At 40.6% G+C, this 20,717-nt stretch overlaps 1 protein-coding gene across 1 annotated transcript; it reads left to right on the top strand.

Moving 5' to 3' along the window:
- Window positions 1-235: 235 nt before the first annotated feature.
- NMD3 (NMD3 ribosome export adaptor) lies at window positions 236-20,437 on the top strand. Its single transcript, XM_061637216.1, has 16 exons — window positions 236-399; window positions 1,677-1,768; window positions 2,635-2,769; window positions 3,258-3,354; window positions 5,826-5,906; window positions 6,475-6,603; window positions 6,996-7,086; window positions 7,767-7,845; window positions 8,885-8,981; window positions 10,360-10,477; window positions 11,162-11,307; window positions 12,593-12,705; window positions 14,287-14,359; window positions 15,969-16,075; window positions 17,721-17,791; window positions 20,102-20,437. The coding sequence occupies exons 2-16, from the start codon at window positions 1,713-1,715 to the stop codon at window positions 20,233-20,235; spliced, it is 1,527 nt and encodes a 508-aa protein (XP_061493200.1). The 5' UTR covers window positions 236-399; window positions 1,677-1,712; the 3' UTR covers window positions 20,236-20,437.
- The last annotated feature ends 280 nt before the right edge of the window (window positions 20,438-20,717 follow it).

Genomic DNA, 20,717 nt, shown 5'->3' with positions numbered 1-20,717 from the left:
CTTATGTCTCTATAGCCAGTGTGGCGTAGTGTTAGCTCACTGGGTGACCTTGGGCCAGTCACTGCCTCTCAGCCTCATGAAAACAGTATTCATAGGGTCGCCATAAGTCGGAATCGACTTGAAGGTAGTACATGAGTTGGTATGTCTCTATACCACGCATATGGCGCCATTCAAATAGAAACCGGAATGATAGCAGCATGTAACTCCCCCACCCTCCTGTCCCTAGCATTCTCCCCCCCGTTCCGGAAGGGGTAAGACATTCTCGCGACAGTTGTGTCTCCTCCTCCTCCTCCTCCTCCCGGAAGTCCGAATACGAGGCTGATCCTTGGTCGGCTGGCTGGAAAGGAAAGAAACTAAGTCAAAGAAGGGAGAGCGCGAGGGACCGAGAGTGGTCGGCCAGTAAGTATGGGCGCGAGAGCGGTTGGGAACGGAGGGGGGGCAGGATTGGGTCCTTTTTGGCTCGCGCAGTCCCCGTTGGTCGTCCTCAGATTCCCTGGGCCCAGGTGCCACGTGTTGTCTCTGCGACGGCTCCTCTTCCTCCTCCTCTTAATGAATCGCCCCCCCTCAACCCCAAGCACTGGGAGATCTTCCATTTTTATGAAGAACAGGGTCTAACACATTTAATAAATAAATAAATGGGCTATATTCCACCCCACCTTGCTTCAGAAGTCAGACCCGGAGTCTGATTTAAACCTTCAAAACTCGAATATGGCAAGAGTGCCTCTGAGTAGATGCAGAGTGTAGTTTCCTTCACCACCAACTAATCACGACCGGCCCCTTGCATAGAGAGTGACGGGGACGGAATGCTCCCAGAGAACGTGGTTTTATTACTTATTTATATGCGTTGGATTGATCGTGTGTGTTTTAATTTGTAAAAGGCTCCTTGGATTGCTTAAAAATAAAAAGGGATATAAATCTCGGCAACAGTAAGTGATTTTTGTGTTGGCTTGAGAGAGAGAGACCCTTTTTTTCGTTTTAGAAAAATATGTGTTGATTTTATATTTTCTCTACCTTGAAGGATGTTTTTGCTTAAGTATATTTCAAAGACTGCCAAATGCCCACATGGAAAGCTGTGTAGGAATTGATGACAGACAGGGTGGTCTAGTGGCTAGAGTGCTGGACTTTGGCTGAGAAGAATCTGTGCTCATATCTTGGGATAATTCCAAGCATGCACTCAGCCTAACCTTTATATGTGTTTCTCATGTGGAATTCTGTAATATGTGAATCCTTTATTCTCCTCAGCCTTGCACAGGCTTGTTTCCCTCTTTCAGTGCTGCTACCCCTACATGTGGCTTTGGCCTTCCTGCCAGTCAAGAGTACATGGTTTGCTGTATGCCAACTGCAGTGTAGTGTATTAGATTTGTAATATGTTGCTGTCTGTAGTGGACTGAGAGTCCCCTCCTGTTAGCAGTGACTTTTCTTTAACGGCTCTGGGATCCCAATTATTTTCTTGTCTTGCACTGAGGTATGAGTTTCCCCTACTTCCTTTAGTGTTGACACCCCAGTATTTGAGCTCCATCAGTATTAAGAACGTAAGAAGCCATAGGTATCTGGTTGGCCACTGTGAGAACAGGATGTTGGAATGCATGGGCTTTTGGTCTGATCCCACAGGGCCCTTCTTATGTTAGCCATTTTCAATAGTTGTTATACCCTTATCTGTGTTCTAATTTCACTAGGTGCCCATGTGAGCATCTCATTCTTAGGAGCCACACATGAACCCGGATATGGAATACATGAAAGAGCCTGCAACGCTCAGCCAGGGGAACATGTGAGTAATTCAGTATCTTTGAGAGTCATGTGGGAAGGTCCATTGCAGTCCTTCCCATGGATATATGTGGGGGATTACTTGTTTTAAATCAATTTCTCCTTGCATGTGGAAGGCTGAGGCTGCAATCCAATACACACGTACCTGGGAGTAAGTCCCATTGAACCCAGTGGAGCTTAATGCTGAGTAGACATGTATTGGATTGCAGCTTAAGTAATGAGGTAGAGGCTAGGCTAGAAGCTTTTTCCCTTGGTATATCAGCTTTTCACCATACAAGAGTCTTCCATGCAGGGCCACATTCTTTGTTACGAAGAATTCTCCCCATGTACCTTTCAGGTTGGTCTGTGCTAAGTGTCTACTTATATAATTGGATTAGCCTTAAGATCTAAATGTTCTTCTGTTATTTATACACTGAAGTACTGGAATATCAAAATCATTAGAAATTACCAATGGTAAAAACAACAAAAAAGTCATTTGTGTTTGTGGGTCAGAACCTACTATGTCAGATGCATTATACAATGCTTTGTAACTGAACTTTGAAATGCAAGAACGGATCTCTCAGATTATTAGTAGTATTAGCATCAAAGCACTTAAATGTGCCCCAATTCTTACCTTGTTTGTTCTCAAAAACAAGGTTGTTATTATACCCAACTAGCAGACTAGGCACGTAAACTTAGGAGCTATTAAGTTGCTATAGATCATCCATTGTGTTGGCTCAGTAATGTTTGAACTCTGTCCTCATTAGATTGAATTCTAGCACTATCTGGAGGATCATCATCACTTTTCGTTTTGTGACTGAAAAAAAAATCATCTGTCTTGAAGAAACTATGCATTTCTGTTTTAATAGCAATTTTGTTCCTATATTCTAGCCTATGCTGCCAGTGTGGCATTGCAATCCCACCAAACCCAGCCAACATGTGCGTAGCATGTTTGCGGACTCAAGTGGACATTACAGAAGGAATTCCTAAGCAAGTCATTGTTCATTTCTGCAAACAATGTGGAAGGTACCAACTGTTTTCAAATTATTAAAGATACCTGCTTAAGAGAATATTGAGTGTTTATATAAACATTTTAAAAAGTAAAAGTAGCTGTTTTGACTCATGAGAAAAATGCCTAAATCTACAATCAGGCAAAACCTTCATTGAGATTCCTGTTGTTTGTGAGTCAAAAGTCTAAAATATTTCCCTGCTTATATCTGTTGTGCATGTATATCAGTTGCGTTAGCAGTTACATATGTATGCATCAGGTAATGAACTTAAATTTGTATTTATAACTTCTGACTATGGCTGTAAAACTGAGTGAAAAAATAGCTGGACAGGGAAAATAAGTTGTTGGATGATGATGGAAAAATATTGGATACAGAAGACTATGAAACTATTTTTCTGGTGTCATTGTTAACAATATGTATTTATAATTCTATTTAAAGATAGACACATCATTGTATGCATTTAGTTTGAACTGGTTTCATGTATTGTTTTCTTTTCACTTTTAGGTATCTTCAACCACCAGGATCTTGGATCCAATGTGCCTTGGAATCAAGAGAACTTCTGACGTTATGCCTTAAAAAAATCAAAGCTTCCCTTAGTAAGGTTAGTCTTGTAGGTCTGCATTTTTGTGTAGAAGTGGGGTCTAATACATTTTTGTAAACGTCATACTGTTTGTGAAAGTTTTGATTCTTTATGAATGACTTAGCCACTAACAATGAGTTGATTCTCCAAGCACATGCATTTAAATTGAAGCCCTTTAAAGGTGTTTTTTTTTGGGGGGGTGGCATTTCATACAGTGATAATTCCCTAATAATCTGTACTAGGACATACTCACCTCAAAAGAGTTGTTCCTGGCTTCTGTATTCAGAAGCACCTACACAATCTAGAATCTGTACCTATTAAGCATTCACTAAAACAGGTTACAGCCACACTCTACATTTAAAGCACATGTATAGCATTTTAACAGCCATGGCTTCACCCAAATAATCCTAGGCACTGTAGTTTACCTCCCACAGATTTCCAGCACCCTTAAACTACAGTTCCCTGGATTCTTTTGCGTAAACTAACTGCTTGAAATGTATGGTGTTGATGTGACTATATGGAATGGGGTATCACTTTTGACCCATTCCATTTGTGAGGGAAAGAGTGTGGTTAAAGGCTAGCGGAGTGCCACTTTTCATTATGCACCTAGACATGGAAGCTGCATAAAATACCTTTTGCTCCGTTAACGAGCAGTCTCATAGGAGAGGTTTAGAAGCAGAGTGGCAGCTGGAACATCAGAGTACTAGGGGAAGCTTGTCAACACCCATCTTCTCCCAGTGCCCCTTGTGCCTACTCTCAGCCCAAACTGTGTGGCAGTCCAGACAAGGAAGCCCCACCCTGTAAGGAACTAACATTTGACTATTTTCTGCGATCTGCCACAGCCAAGAGATTCAGTGCAGAGTAGTAGCTGAAACATGTGAGGGGAAAACTTACAGACACCATTGCACCTCCATAGCAAGTCTTGTCAATTTTGTTGTATTTGAAATGTAATGTAAACTGCCTCAAGAACTTCAGTTAGTAGGTGGGGTATAAATGCTCCAAATAGATACGTATATCTTACCACCACATAGGCCTAGCTTGCACATCGCATTAAGCCATAGATTATTATTATTGTTTCCATTTATAGATCGCTTACTATCTAAAAGATCTCAAAGCGGTTTACAATAGAACACACAAGGTACAATTTTAAAAAACATACCAAATTAATTTACAAAGCAAAATATATAAACAATTTCCATATACATAAACACATACATAAACACAGTATAAAAGTAAGAGTTCACCGAGGGAAGCCCATAAGCCGCCCTCTCTGCTCTATGAAAGTGTCAGAAAACTGAAATTATGTTAACCATGGAGGAGGGTAACAAGTAGGTAAAAGGTTATAGATGAACTAAACTAAACTGGTCCATGCTGCTGAAATCATGGCTGTTTCACTCCTCCCCCTCTCTCACTGTTGCTGCATTGCCAGTAAAGAAGCTGTGGTCTGGCATGTTGTATCATCCGAGCCTGAGATCATGGTTTGTTTCTCTCGGAAACTTGGCTTCCGTTCACAATTTATTTGAAGAGAAACAATCCACTACCCCGGGTTCAGACAGTGCGACTTCAGTAGCATGCAACAGCTTGCTGCTCATTCAGATTAAACAATAGTTTAGTTTAAATGTGGTTTAATGTGATGTGCAAACCAGGCCACATCTGTCTCTTTGCTGGGCCCAGCTCTGCTTCATGATTGTATGGAGGTAAAAACATTATGTGTGCCATTCTGCTTGTTGAACTGGTACATCCAAAACAACTTGCTGGATAGTCCCAGCTTTAAATATCTATGTATTTTATAAGAACCTGAATCATGATGCTCATGGACTGCACAGTGGTTCTGGTTACCTGTGGGGGTTCTAGTACCCACTTGATTTGGAAGAACTGTTAGCTTAGTGTAATTAAATTCTGAAATATGTTGTTGCCTATCTGGAGTATCTGGCCTAAGACTAGGTAGGCATTCAGATAAACAAAATTATGTTGTAATGTAGTTGGCAAATACATGATGATTTATTAAAAGCGCAAATATATGCAGGGATGTGTTTAATATAGCAGTTCCATGGATATAAGGTATTTGCTATTAACTTGGGGATTTCTTGGAGTAGATGGATGGGAAATATTCTGAACAGCAGTCCGTAGCACTGCAAGAGCTTTCACTATATGATTTGTCTTTCAAAACAATGTTTGAGTGGAGATGGGGTGGAGGTGAGCTCGCATTCAGAGAAAAAGTCAAAAATCTAGCGGGCAGAAACAAGCACCTAATATAAAGAGGATTCAGAATTACTGTCATTATTTCTTGGTTATATTTGCTGTTATGCACGTTTCCTAGAGTCTTATAAGGTTTAATAAGTAACCTGTATCTTTTCAACAATTTTCACACTTTGTAGTGACATTGGTTGAGCATAGGTCTGAGCTCTTATGTGCTACCATTTCTGCTGTTAAATTGCCATACATTTTTGGAAAAATGTATAATAATGTGGCATGGTTTTTCCTCCTGACAGGTACGGTTGATCGAAGCAGGATTTGTATGGACTGAACCACACTCCAAAAGACTTAAAATAAAGCTGACTGTACAAAAGGAGGTGATTAAGATTGGAAGTAACTTAAATAAATCAAAAGAATGGTTAAAGACAGGACGATGCTGTAAGGCTATGTTACGTTAGCTAGAGGAAATAAAGAATGCTCTTTTGTCACTTGCTGAGTTCTGGGTAATGCTGCGGTTGTATTATGACACTTGTGAGTAAGTCCCTGTAAAATACTGGAATTTACTTCCACATAATCATGTGTAGAATCAGACTGTAGGGATTCCTGTACAGTGAAATGTTACGGAATCTTGCTTTAAGATTGGGGGGTGTACTTAATGATCTTTGCATTTCTTCAGTATCCATAATTCTACTTCATAGCACAATTGTGAGGTGAAGAATGATAGCTATTTTGCTCTGTGTATGTCACAGATAGGTAGAAAAGCTGTGGAATATTGAGCTGAGATTCAGTATTCAAAGCTTTTAATCTCTATTTTAATGTCAATTAATCTATGTTATAGAGAAGTCTTTTCTGAAAGAAAACCAGCAACAAAAAATACAGACCTTGAAAAGTTATTCTCTAGCAGTGGAGATGGAAAAACTTAAAATTTTGACCTTTCTTTCTTAGGTGATGAATGGTGCGATTCTTCAACAAATCTTTATAGTAGAATATGTGGTTCAGTCTCAAATGTGCGATGATTGCCATCGAGTTGAAGCTAAGGACTTCTGGAAAGCAGTGGTACAAATTAGACAGAAGGTATATGTGTATTGTATATACATGTATTTGTTTTTAAACTCCCTGCGATTGGCTAGTTTTGAAGGTGTTGCACAGAATTAGTGCAAACTGCAATTTGTTTCAATGTTTTCCCCATGTTTTCCAGTCTGTTTAAGGCTGCAATGCTAAGTATGTATACCTCCAAGCAAGTTCCACTAAACTAAACTAGTGGAACTTACTTCTCAGTTAACATACTTAGTATTGTGCTGCATGTTTATATATTTAGTAGTTTTCAGTGTCTATCAGCTGTTTGGGCTTTGGGTGAAATGGTAACCCTGTTGATCAGCTACATTGTCACATACGGGGGGGGGGGCTTTACATTAACATGATGTATGTTTTCCTTTACAAACCTTGTTTTTATTCTTAAATTTTAGACTCTTCATAAAAAAACTTTCTACTACTTGGAACAATTAATTTTAAAACATAGGCTTCATCAGAACACTCTTCGGATAAAAGAAATTCATGGTGAGCAACATTTATAATGACCTTTTTATGAAACAACTGATATTAGCTAAATTGACATAGGTTCTTGGAGGAGTAAATATTAACTCAGGGATTACTTGCAGGCATGAAAGATGCTAGGTTTTTCCAAATTAATGCTTTGGCATATGGCATAGATGATGCTTTGTGTGCATATATAGGGTGATAGCCAATGTTGGTCCCACTCACAGTAGACTTATTGAAATCAATGAATTTAAGTTTGTTGGTTTCAGTGGTTCTCCTCTCGAGTATGGCTAGCATTGGATATCACCCATATTAAGATTTTGCATAGAAAGAACTAGAGAAATATATTCTACTTTTCCCCTGCTCTTACATGAAGTTCCAAATGGTTTCCTGTCCAAGGGATTGATCAGGTACACCCTCAGCACTGCTGCAGTATCATGTGCCCCCAGGCCATTCACAGAGGCATTTAAAACATATTACACTATTATGCATTTCATCCAAGAAGAAAAAACACCATTCCTAGATGCATTTATGCAAAAGGAAAATATTTGTGATAAACACAATGTATTGTTAATGCAGAAAGGGGGGAAATAGCCTTGGGGCTTGCATGCAAATCTGTGCAAGCTCTGAAGAACATAGATCCTTATGATAATATGTCAACATGAATTGCCATGACATTAATTCTATATACATGCTTTCAGATGGCCTTGATTTCTACTATGCTTCGAAACAGCATGCTCAAAAGATGGTAGACTTTCTTCAGTGCACAGTTCCTTGTAGGTAAGATTTAAAGTGTATGATCCACTACTAAGATGTTTTCGTTTAGTCCAGCCTTTCCCAACTAGTGGGCCACCAGATGTTGGACCACAATTCCCATCTTTCCTGACCATTGGCAATGCTGGCTGAGGCTGATGGGAGTTGTGGTCCAACAACATCTGGTTGCCCACTAGCTGGGAAAGGCTGGTTTAGTCCCATTGAAGCTGGTGAGCTCCGATATTTCTCAGACCTTGTTATCTCCCTTCTCCCAAATTGACACCAATTGTCTCTTCTACTTGTTTTCATATTGGAATTTTCATGTGCAGTACAGTAGGGCCCCACTCATACGGCAGGTTAGGTTCCAGGCCCACGCCGAAAAGTGAAAACCGCCGGAAAGTGGGGCCCTACTGTATTCCAGCTGCTGTCAGCTGGAGCATGGGGAGCTCTAGCCACCACGCTCCAGCTGACAGCGATCAGCTGGAGCATGCAGTCAGCTGGAGCGCAGGGAGCTCTAGCTGGAGTGCGCAATCAGCTAGAGCGCAGGGAGCTCTAGCCGCCGCGATCAGCTGGAGCGCAGGGAGCTCACATGCTACAGCTGATCGCTGTCAGCTGGAGCATGCAGTCAGCTGGAGTGCAGGGAGCTCCAGCTGATCACCCCGCTGGCACCACCGTATTAGCAGAACACTGAAAAGCAGGGCGCCGAGAAGTGAGCCCCTACTGTATTGTGGTGTCTGCAGCTACATGCGAGGATCTATACGCTGGGGCACTATGCGAATTCTGATATTAGAAGAGGCTACAATGCCAACCTTTAACTGGGGGCAAGAGAACAGCTCATCTACTTTCAGAATGTTGACCCTTCCTAGAACTTCAGGATCCCTCTTCCCACACGCATACAGTTAGAGAACCTAAGAGTAGTTGGTGAAGCACAGCCAAATAGTTTCATTGCTTGTTAGTTTTTGCCTTCTTGTCCAGTTTGTCATGGTAACTGTAGGCTTTCCTTACAACTGTGGATTTCTCCTTTTTTTCTTGTTTGCTCTCATTTGGATTTGCTCTTTTATTTCAGGTCTAAGTCATCCCAGCGTTTGATCTCTCACGACATTCATAGCAATACTTACAATTACAAAAGCACTTTCTCTGTGGAGATTGTTCCAGTATGCAAGGTACTTTTTCACTTTGTGGATTAGGAATCAAGAAAAAACTGTGCTTGGGGGACTTTCTACTAAATGGATGTTTGCTTACACATCACTGGCAGTGCAGTCCTAGATACAGTATGTCTATTCTGAAATAGGCCCCATTGAGTTCAATGGGACTTATTCCCAAATAAATCTGTGTAGGATTGTAGCCTAGATCCACAATTGCATGAGAAAGCAGCAACTATATATGTTAGTAGTAGCAGTATCTCAAAGGACTATGTACACATTTACACACATTAATCTCTGGTTCATTCTAGTTTGAAGTGATAACTTGCATGAGTGAATGAGATATCATAGATAGAACTTTTCATATCATCCAATGTCCATTCAAATGCAATACATTTCAGTTGAAACTGTTCACACATGCAGCTGAGATTAATCACATTTGGAGTCATTGAGTGATAAACAAGTATGTGAATCAGCCAAGAATTCTTGCACCTGCAGCAACAGTTTCAGTAAGAAATCACTGTTTTCCTCTAGACTACTAGTACAACACACACATACTATCATAGAATATATTTTGAAGTTTTGTTTGTTTTTTAGATAATACTGTTCTGTTTGGCAACGATTTGGAGAAAATGGCCTAACGAGAATTTAAGATGTTTTCCAAGTGAAGTTTTTTTGGGGTTCCTTTTTTTAACACCTGAAATCTCTCAGCTAGCTCTTACAGAAACTCAGTTAAAGAATTTAGTGTTACGCTGCAACACTTTGTTGCAGGTTCCATTTGTATTCTTAACAGGGGCGCTCCTGTTCAAGATTCTGACCAGTCATGCCCTTCTTCAGGATAGTATAAGCTGCTCAAGCAGTCCAGTTCATATGCACCCTCCACCCGATTTTGTTTTCCAACGAGTTTACAAACTTACATGCTTCTGCAAGCCTCAGATGTGTACAAATCACATTTTGGGGTGGTTCCATTTTGCCACCAAACTTGTAAACACTAGACCACTTGACGTTGATATTAGAAAGAATGATGGAGCCAAAATGGATTGGATTCTCTTGGCGATCTTATCTTAAATATTTAGCAACTTTCTTCAGACTTTTTAAGGTATTATGTTTAACCATTTGTACAGTAAGGATAAATCACTTGCAAGTTCAGTCCTATTCAGTCAAAACTGCCATGAACATAAAACAGCCTTTACCATTTTAACCTCTTTGTGAACCTTTTAAATTCTTCAGTTTAGAGAAACTAAATAATTGCAAATATCGGCAGCCACTGTTTTTGAGTTAGTTGACCTTTCCTGTTCCACATACCTTCTTTTAGCATTTTAATAATTTTGCTAACAAAAGGTTTACAATGGCAATTAGCAAACCTTTTGTTGTTTGTTTTGGTTTACTCTTTGTGCAGGACAATGTTGTATGCTTGTCTCCAAAGCTGGCTCAGAGCCTTGGGAACATGAGCCAGATCTGTGTTTGCCTCCGGATAACTAGTGCCATTCACATCATTGATCCTAATACATTACAGAGTAAGTCTTTGATATTTTTCACCTTCAATATAATTGAGGGGGAGAGGAATCCAGACTACAAGAAGCCAGGGTAAATTACGCTGGTGTAACTTACCCTGTTCCAAACTCCATTCAGGAGCGGAGCTACTGTCAGAGGAGCTGGCCTGAGCCTGCAGAGGGAAAAAAAGCCTTTAAATAGTTTGACTTACACCACCCTTTTTGCCAGTGTAACATCCGCTGGATTGTCAGGCCATGTGACTAAGCTGACTGGAGTTTTTAATAGGGGTAAGTTTTCCCCTGCCCCGTCATGCCTCTTTTTTTGAGACTTATCCCAGCACCAGCTGAGCTAGAATGGAGGATTTACGCCGACACATCTCTGGCTGAACTGGAATGAGGGACTTCAGCTGGTGTAGCCCAGGCTCAGCTAGAGGTCCACTTATTTGAAACTCCGCTTATACCAGCAGTAGTTGTGTTTGGATTGCCCCCTAATACTAATAGGAAGCACTCTGTATCAGCATTGAGTTTTCTGCAACATTTAACCTTTGAGGTACATTTAAAGTAAACTGCATTAAACTACTAATTCCTGTGATGGGATTAGGTGCATTAAAGAGTAGATTAGTTGAATGTACCTTTTTCAAAATAAAACAAAAATTGTGACTTGTATGTAGCATCTGCATTGGTTCCATCGTTCTTTTTCTCTTTCAGTTGCTGAAGTTGATGGAAACCCTTATTGGCGTCATCCTTTTAACAGCTTGTTCCACCCGAAGCAGTTGGAGGAGTTCATTGTAATGGACATCAGCAAAATTCATGAGAGAAAACAAGGGGCTGGTGCCGGCATGAAATCCAACAAAGTAAGAATTCTTCTATTAATTGTACGTCTTCTAGAAGCTTAACCAAATCTTGTTTTCTGTCTTGGAGTTGTTTTGCTGTGCAGCAGGCCCTCCCTACTGAGCTGTGTCTGACAACTTCATTGTTCAACTTTCAATGAATGCTGAATACGCACATCTTTACGCTGGCCTTCAGCACCTTAAATGTATATTTTTAGGACCCACCCTATTTTCTTTGATGTTGTTTAGGTTGTTTATAACTGTTTTAAATGCGTGTTTTAAAATTGTTGTAACTCACCTGGGACCTCTGGTTGAAGTCCGGGTAATAAATTCTAATAAGAACAATATGGAAGTTGCCAGCCCGTTGGTCCATCTTACCTGGTTTGTCTATGCTAAGGTCTCAAAAGTTTTTTTCCATCCCTGCTACCTAAGATGCTTTTTACTGGAGAAGCGGGGGATTGAACCTGGGTCAGTCGGCCTGCAAAGCAGGTGCTCTGCCAGGGAGCTATCTCCCAGAGGTATACAAATACAGGCTATAAATAAGTGGCTTTAATGTCTGGTATATTACTTTTGAAAGGGAGCTCTGTAGTAGGATGCCACTACCAAGACGGTCATGTCTTTCATCCTCATATAATTAATCTCTCAGGAAGATGAAAGCAAAAGCATTGTCCCCATTGGAATGCTTTTATTTACAAAAACAAAGTTCCAGCTTTTGCTATTGATGAAATAGCAAGGATAACAAGAGCATCCTTTTTAATTCTTACAAGTTGAAAGTGTTTATAATCCTTCTATACAGGATAAAGTGGAGAGTATAAGTCCAGCATTAGAAAATGGCATCTGTGGTAAATCACTGCACACTTTTGTCCAGTGTATGCAAGGCTGTTAACTATCACAATTTGTCATCAAAGTGACCCATACGCCATGGCAAGCACAGCTAAAGTGATGTATAAATTAAGCAAATCTGCATAGTTTTGCTTTATTTTTGTATTTTGTCTGCTTTGGCTAGTGACATCTTCACATAGTGGTTCACAAAATCAAAACTATGTAGGTCACTGTAGCAAACAGTATATATTTATACAGTACACAGAATGACATTCTGATGATGTCACTAGAGAAGCCATGCAATAAATATATTTGAGACCATCAACACCCCAAAAAAGTCACTGAAACATAAATTGGGGAAATTGGCAGTTCGGGAAGCAATTAAAATTCAAAATCTTAATATGTAAGCGAAGTTCTAGTTCAGCTCTTAACTTATCTAGCTTCTCTTTTTAATCCTGTGTGTTCTTTTCCTTTTGTTCTTTTGAAGCATACACTTGCTGAAGCCTGGGTGAAGAAAACATCAGAGTTGGATACAGATCATCAGTATTTCTGTCGCACTCACTTGGGGCATCTTCTGAATCCTGGAGATCTTGCACTGGGGTATGTAATGTTCTGCACTTCTTCTGGTTGATGTTCGGTTCAGTGCTTAGAGAAGGTTGGGGGCTGTGCCACTTGAGGTCTAATATCTTTGATCACTGATGCTCATTGGAATTAGTTTTCCCAAAGTGGGGACATCTGAAAACTGGGGGCTTGGGAGCTGGTGAGGAATGAGGGCCACAAGACAGGGCAAGTTAGACATTCCAGAGGTTTTCTGCAATATCATGGTTATATGGATGGGATAGCATTAAAAGGAAGTGGAGAAACTCAAGAAGAACTTCCTTGGGCAGCCAGTCTGAAATACTTGCAGTTGTCAATATTTGCCCTTGTGCATCCACCAGCACTGCTGGTAGAAAGCAGAATGATTCACAGAGCTGAATCTTTTAAGAGGAAATGACTATTTAGGACAGAAGCTATTTCATGGATGTTTTTAGCGGTTTCTTATTTTAGTCCACAAATCCACTAACTAATGGTGAGTGCCTCTCCCTTTCTAGCAAGTGCCACTTGCCTGAGTTTGCTGTGAATTGGAACTAGCCACTTATGGCTCAGGGATACTTCTGTGCACAGAGAGGGCTCCTGTCCCCAGCAGTTGCTTTTCTGGAGGAAAGTCTTGTTCTCTAATTTTAGCTAGGAGACCTTGCTTCACCAATAGCTCTCAGCCCTTGGCATCTCTGATCACTTCTCTCTTGCCTACCAGCTGTGTTGTGAAGCAAAGTGAAAACAACCGCCTCTCCTGCTGTTTGTCCATGCATTTATGCCAAGTCCATGCCTCACCTCTGCCACCACCTCCTGCAGATATTTCAGGCAGTGGCAAGTACTTTAATGGAGGCATCAAGGCTGCTCCAGCTCAGCGCAGCAAGCTGGGACACCAAACACAGAAATGTGAAGTTTGCATGCTGAATCCCTAGACAGCTATAATAAATATTGACCACTTGGTGTTAGAGCTGGAAAAAGTAGGAAGTATTGTAAGTGCTGACAAATAATTTCCACAGAAAATGCTATGGAAAGAGTGTTTCTCTCTAGGCTCCTGCAGAAGTCCCATGCAGGATGCAATAAGATAAAGCTGTAGTCCTCTGGCCCATGCGCAGAGGACTTGGGGTGAGGGAGCAGAGCAGAATGGGCTAGTGTCAATCATATATAATAAAAGAAGCAAGTAAGCAAAAGCAAAACATATGGAGCTCTCATCTGTCACCGCCATTTCTAAATCTTTAACTGGGCTATAACATCTCTCAAACAAAGCTGTCAAAACAGATAGGTCAATATCACTGTAAAATAGAATTAAAGTCCATTCAATACTAGCTTTAAGGCAACTGACATAGGCGGATAAATTGATGGATAATTTCTAGAAGGTAAAAGGGCTTGAGTTTTAGCAAGTCTCCATTCTTGTTACCATTGTGGTTATTTTGTTACATTTTCTGTATGAACATGCTTTGCTTCTTGAAATGTGTTCCTTCCTACAACATCCCAGGTATTTCTTTCCCATTCTACTTTGCTCTTTCCTTTAGAAATACTGACATATATAATATACATATATGATATAAAGAAACTGTTCTTTGTACTTTTTACTTTGTACTTTTATTTTAGGTTTGATTTGGTGAACTGCAATCTAAATGATGAATTTGCAAATAAGATGAATCCCCATAGTATTCCTGATGTGGTAAGTTTTTGATCCTTCCATCAAAAAATTATGTGGATCATTTTGATACAGATGAAGAATCTTAATCTATTTGCTAGGGTAAGAAACTCTCACATTATCTATATATCTCTTAATTTTAGACATTCCTTTTTCCTATCTGCCCAGGCTCTCTTGACGAGCCTTACACTCACTCTGCACAATTTCACCCACTTTCAACCCCTTTGCCTCCCTCCAGTGTCTCTGTGCTTTCAGCCTCTCAAGCCAGGAAAAGTATCTTTCCATAAAGCCTCCCCTTCTCCTTCAAGACTGTCCTTAATGCTCAAACAAACCCTTTGAAAAAACACCCGGCATATTCACACTTACACCTATTTATTACATTTAGATTCCACCTTTTTCCTTGATGGAACTCAAGGTAACATTTCGTAGTTTTCCCAGGTGATCTTTCAGCCAGGCGCTAACTAGACGCAAACCTGTTTAGCTTCAGCAAGGTTGCTACATCATTTGCCTTGCGATCATATCCTAGGGCACTGCTTCCTGCGTCATCTAGCCCATCATTGTTGCTCTTGTGTGAACCCCTGCTCACCCATGCATAAGGTAGGGCAGCCACTGTTCCTTCTAGATAAGTCTAGATAATGGAAGCCTTGTGGATTCAGTCTAGGTCTGCAAGACTCGCTTTACCATACCTCTCCAAGTATGTGCAGTCATTCCAGAAGGAGGGGTAGGAGAGCCTTGGTGGTTCAGATACGGCTCATGGTGCTTGTGTTTCTTAACCTACTGCAGTGGTATTGAATGTCATTGATACTGCTACTAAAAAAAAATAATCTCCCTCCTGCTTCTCCTGGAGTTGTGTCTCTTCATTTATTCTTAAATGTGTTAAATGTTCTGCAACATTTCCTTGATATTTTTTATATTGAGGTCAAAAGAGACAGCTTTTTTATTTTATTTTTTGTCGTACGAAAATCTTGACTTCCATTTACTAGTGGTAATCCAAAATAGAAACCTGAATAGGCCTTTTAGGTTGAGACCTATCCCAGAGTCTGTGTCTGTGTTAGAATTGCTTAATATGTTCTTTAATAATGTTTTTAACCCTTTTTTAAAAGTTTTTTTAAAAATGTTTTTAATACTGTTTTGTTTTAATGTATTTTAAGATCTGTTTTTATGATGTTTTAAAGTGTTCTTAGTGCTTTGTTTGCCGCCCTGGGCTCCTGCTGGGAGGAAGGGTGGGATACAAATTAAATAATAAATAAATAATAGTTCTGGCGGGATAGTAAAGAGTTCAGTCACTGGTTGAAATGTCACTTTGGCCATGAATTGTTTCTGTGTGGCTTAGTCTGTGGGATTATCTCTCCATCTCTGCCTTCCCCTCCTAGACATGGAAGTAATAATGCTGGCATATCTTAGAGAAGGATTGAAAAGTAATATATATGTGTGTGTGTAATTTGAGCATTTATGGAAACCAGTACAAACAGTTTCCTTCACTGTCAGTTCCCACACTGCCCCTTGTGGTTTTGTAGTTGCTTCAAATTAAGATGTTGATTTAAGCATTTTCTTTTAAGGGATCTTTCAGTATTGTTCTGCTGGTGATATTTCTGAACCGGTACCTTCCCCTTCTTGCCCTTTCCATTCATAGGTTTTGATCAAGAAGAGCTATGATCGCGCAAAACGTCAACGTCGCAGGAACTGGAAACTGAAAGAATTGGAAAGAGACAGAGAGGGCATGGACACAGATGATGAAAGGTTTGGGGGTTTCCTGTGTTGTTTATTCGCCACCTGTTCAATCAGTCCATTCATATTTTCATGAGCAAAATAAGGTGGCAGAGAAAACAATTTTATTGGATTTTATGTGTACTGTTTAAACTAATGCATAGCTACAATATGACAGTGAGTGCCAAGTCCAGATCTCATTCAGTGTTGACACCATTAGATAAATATGCTGCAGCGTATTTTTAAAATAAAAACTACAGCACAGTTTTCACAAAATGAGTCAAGTGGGGGACAAGGACAATAGGCCAAAGAGGTAAAAATGGCTCTGTGTATATTTTCCATATTGAAAATTTGCAAAAAGTGAACACTTAGATAGGAAATCACAAAGTAGTTTCTATTGATATTGGACTAATATACTGGAATAGTCTTTTAACACTAGTCTGTGAGCAAACATTTTAGTTTCAAAACTGAGATGGAATGTAAGAGCAGCCCTGCTAGATTAGACCAAAAATTCATCTAGTCCAACCATCCTGTTTTCTACCAATGATTAACCAGTGGCTTGGGAGCCTTTGAGACTCTTTCAGTCATCAGAGTGCCTCAGCTGGAAATAGCAGGATGGACTGCTGCTAAAGCGTTGATAACGTTATCCTGTGGAAGGAACCAAACATAGGTTGAATGGTAACCTTTGGAGAATTTTGGTGCCCCCAGTAGCATGGATCACAGTGTGCTTGCTTGTTCTTAGCCCTGGAGGTGGCTCTAACATGGGTGACCTCAGTGCTTCCATGGGTCTCTCTGTTATCTCTTTCCTGCTGTAAACTGAATGTTCTTGGGTGTATCCTACCTACTAAGCTAGTGTATTCAAGCTTGGTTTCAGAGCTTTGTTTCTGAGTGCAAGAACTGGATAGCCTTTCAGCTCTGGAATATTATGGACTAAACTGATTGGCTGAATATCTGGGTGAGAATTCCAGTTGCTACCTGCAATAATAAATTAGATGCCACAGAATTTGAACATTGTAGAAATTTAAGTTACTATTAAAGACTGGGATTAATGTAACATGGTAAATGTATGGTTGAATCTCATGAGAGGTTTTCTCCCATTTTAAAACAGCTGCAGCAAGCTTCAATTTTTATATGCTAGGAGAAGGGATATTTCACCATTCCCTATACACATGCTATGTTTCTCTCATTTACATTCCTCCCCGCTAGCTGCTCTTTGTTTATTAAAACACTTGTATACCTTCCTTTCTTCCACTGGATTTCAGAGCACTGTATAAGAAAATCAATACCTTATAATAAAACACATGAAACAGTGATGGAAGCAGATGGAAGAAAGACAGTCTTTTTTCCACTGTGTTTGAAAGATCAGCGAGAGGGAGATCAATTTAGTGTGTGATGGAAAGGATTAAACTCTGGAGAGATCTGATCAGGAATCTTGCACATCTTTAGCACATTCTAATCTTGAATGCTTGAAACTGATTTGTCCCCTCTCCCCCTGTGAATGTTCATCTTGCCTAGTAGTTGGATGCTAGTTTATACAATATTGTAGGACTCACCTGTAGCCAGAAATAAGTTACTTCATATATTCTTTTTACAGTTTATGCGTATAACAACAGAATGTACATAGTTCCTTGGCAAATCAGACTTGCTCACTTTTATTTCCAATGTGAACCTTCTATAGACAATACCAGGACTTCCTAGAAGATCTTGAAGAAGATGAGACAATTAGAAAAAATGTCAATATTTATAAAAGTAAGTTTCTGAAATAGTTAATTAATTTATTTACATTTTGCCTGTCTACAGTGATATCTGGAGTTCACCATAAATGGCGGCCACTCTTCTCTTAAATTAATGGTTTGACAGCTAACTAAGTATTTAGTTAACCTGTGTTTCCTGTGTTTGGTCTGCTGGCCTCGTCATAACTCTCTGGGGCTGAATGCTCCAAGCCATTTTGGTGCCACCTTTTGGGAAGAGAAGTTACAGAAGACATAATAGACAGGTGCCTACATCTCTTCTGTAGATTTCTTCCTGTAGTCTAGCTTAGGACTTCTAATACATCATATATTTCTGTTCAGGGTACACACTAATTAATAGCCAACTTAGTCTCATTTGAAACAGTAGGGCAGCAAAACAGCACCAGCCGCATACAAGATACGGGTTTCTGCATACTTGGGGGACTGTTTAGATTTACAGAAAAATATTGTGGTCCTACAAATCTGAGCATATTCAACTCAGCGCCCTCCAGGAGATAGTGAATGTTGAGGTCAGTGGAGCATCTGTTGGGGTGGAGATGGTAAACAGGATGAAATCGTCTGATTGAGCCCCTAACAAGAGCACCCTGGAGGGGTGAGTGGAATTAGGGTTCTCTCTCCCTTCCCTAGACCAGGATGCTATACAGTTTTAAGGACTCTGGTTCCTTTGAGGCTAAAAGGGTGAGGGTTAAATAGGGTCAGAAGCAAAGAATTTTGACTGAACCTAATGAATTACCCCTACAAGGATTCCTTAAACTGTTGTGTGGGCAGCCACTCTAACAGCTTATTGTATCCTAAAACAATCTTCTTCAGCCTTGGGTCTCCACATGCTGATGGACTACAACTCCCATCATCCCTGATCATTGGCCATGCTGTTTGGGGATGATAAGAGTTGTAGTCCAACCACATCTGCGGATCAAAGTTTGAAGAAGAGTGTCCTAAAAGAATTGAAGTTAAGAGCAGGGGATATGTGCTTGCTGACCCCAAGTCCTCCCTACCCCCACCCCTGCCACTACATCTCTCTCATACACTACAGAGAAGGAGACATGAAAATATTCCCCATCATCCATACATGCTACTCTTCAGGGTCAGGCCTAGATGAGCAGCCTCCTGCTCACTTCACTTTAGCAGTCTTATACTGTTGTGCTGTAGAGGGGGAAGATTTCCCAATCTTTCCTTTTCCTTTCGGTCTCCAAATTTGTTCCCTCCAATGGTGAAGCGAGCTACTTTATGGTTTAAAAAAAAAATCAAGGTCATCCAGAGACATCTCTAAACTTGGACATCCCAGGTACAGTAGGGCCCTGCTTACCAGTGCTTCGCTTTCCAGCGTTCCGCTAATGCAGTGGCTTTCAGGGGAAATTCCCTGTTTTAAAGCCATTTTTGTGCTTTTGCGCCATTTCGCGGCATTTTCACGCGACACGCCACATTATCCTCAATGGGTTCCGCTTTACGGTGATTTCTGCTTTACGGCGGCAGTCTGGAACGGAACCTGCCGTATAAGCGGGGCCCGCCTGTATGCAGAATAATCTTTTTTGAAAAAGGAGGAGAGGAATGCAAGTGTTAGGAGGCCCGGGGCTACGTGTGTGCATTGCCCTCATTCTGCCATGAAATTCTGGCAGCAGGAGGGCAGAGAACAGGCTCAAACATTTGGCATGAATTTTAGGCTGAAGGCAATCAAGGGGTCTGCCATTTGTTCCCTTCAGCCCAGGGCTGGAAGTGGGGAGAGGAATTGGGATTGAGGGGTGCACACTGTTTGGATCTATCCCCTTTATAGCTTGAAATGCCCTTTGTGGGATTGGTTAATTGGGGTTGAAAGGGAAAGCAGCACTTCCACTGATCCTAATTAATACCTCTTCCCCCCCCCAAGTCTTTATTCTCCAAAGGAGACAGCACAGCACCTGACAGCTTGCAATACCCTAAATTGAGGAAGCTGTTCTCCTCTCCCCCCTCCTTACATCCACGATGCTGTCAGTCCTTTCAAAGCTAGGAGAGTTCTGTGGGAGGGTAGGGTGGAGGAAAAGGCTTCCTAATTCATCCTGAACGCTGTTGCACTATAATTCATACACTGCGGAGCTTTGGGCTGCAAAGCAAGCTGTTCACCAGCCCTGATCTTGAGCAGTATAGCTATCGGGGGGGGGGGATGTAAATCTTTTGAAAAGAAACAGCAGCATTTTCTTGAGGATCCCCACTATTTTTTCTTTTCTTTTTGAAGTATAGCATTCTGAATAAAGCACAGAGGCATGCTATTTGTGTATTTAAAGGTTTAAAGACATGGGTTTTTGAGGTCTTATGTTGCCTTTTGGTGTTATAGATACAATCATTCCGGTAGAAAGTGACACGGACGATGAGGGTATTCCCCGGATCAGTCTTGCTGAAATGTTGGACGATCTCCAGATATCTGAAGATGCTACTGGTGGAGAAGGTGCTGATATGTTGACAGAATAAGCTAATAGATCTTGTTAATGTGAACAGTTTTCTCCCTTAAGGAAAAATAGTTTTTACAGGAATGTGTTATAGGCATTCATAGACATAACATGCAAAGTTTTGCAAATAATCTCCTGAACAAGTTTGGGAAAAAGGTTCAACAATAAATCATGCTGGAAAGTTTAAATGGCTATTAAACCTCTTGAGAAACATGCCAAACCTGGATGGTGTTCAAGATGTGTGATTATTTTTTAATGCATGTCTACATTTGTATATCAAGATTTTTCCAAAGCCATATTGGTTGATGCTTTGGTAATCTGTACTTGGGACCCTGTCTGCTCCTTCCTCCCAAATTTAAAGAGCAGGTTAAAAACCCAATTGGTTTGTCATATGTATCACTTCTATGTCATGTACAGCAGAAGTAGCTGACTTCAATCTTGTATAGTCTGTTCATTTTTACTAGAACCCCTTTGACCCAACAGCCAGGTGAAGCTGATCTGTTA

Source organism: Rhineura floridana, chromosome 7 (genome assembly GCF_030035675.1).
Source record: "Rhineura floridana isolate rRhiFlo1 chromosome 7, rRhiFlo1.hap2, whole genome shotgun sequence".
Lineage (NCBI taxonomy): Eukaryota > Metazoa > Chordata > Lepidosauria > Squamata > Rhineuridae > Rhineura > Rhineura floridana.
The sequence above is the reverse complement of the archived record's forward strand: the minus strand, read 5'-3'. Positions and strand labels throughout refer to the sequence as shown.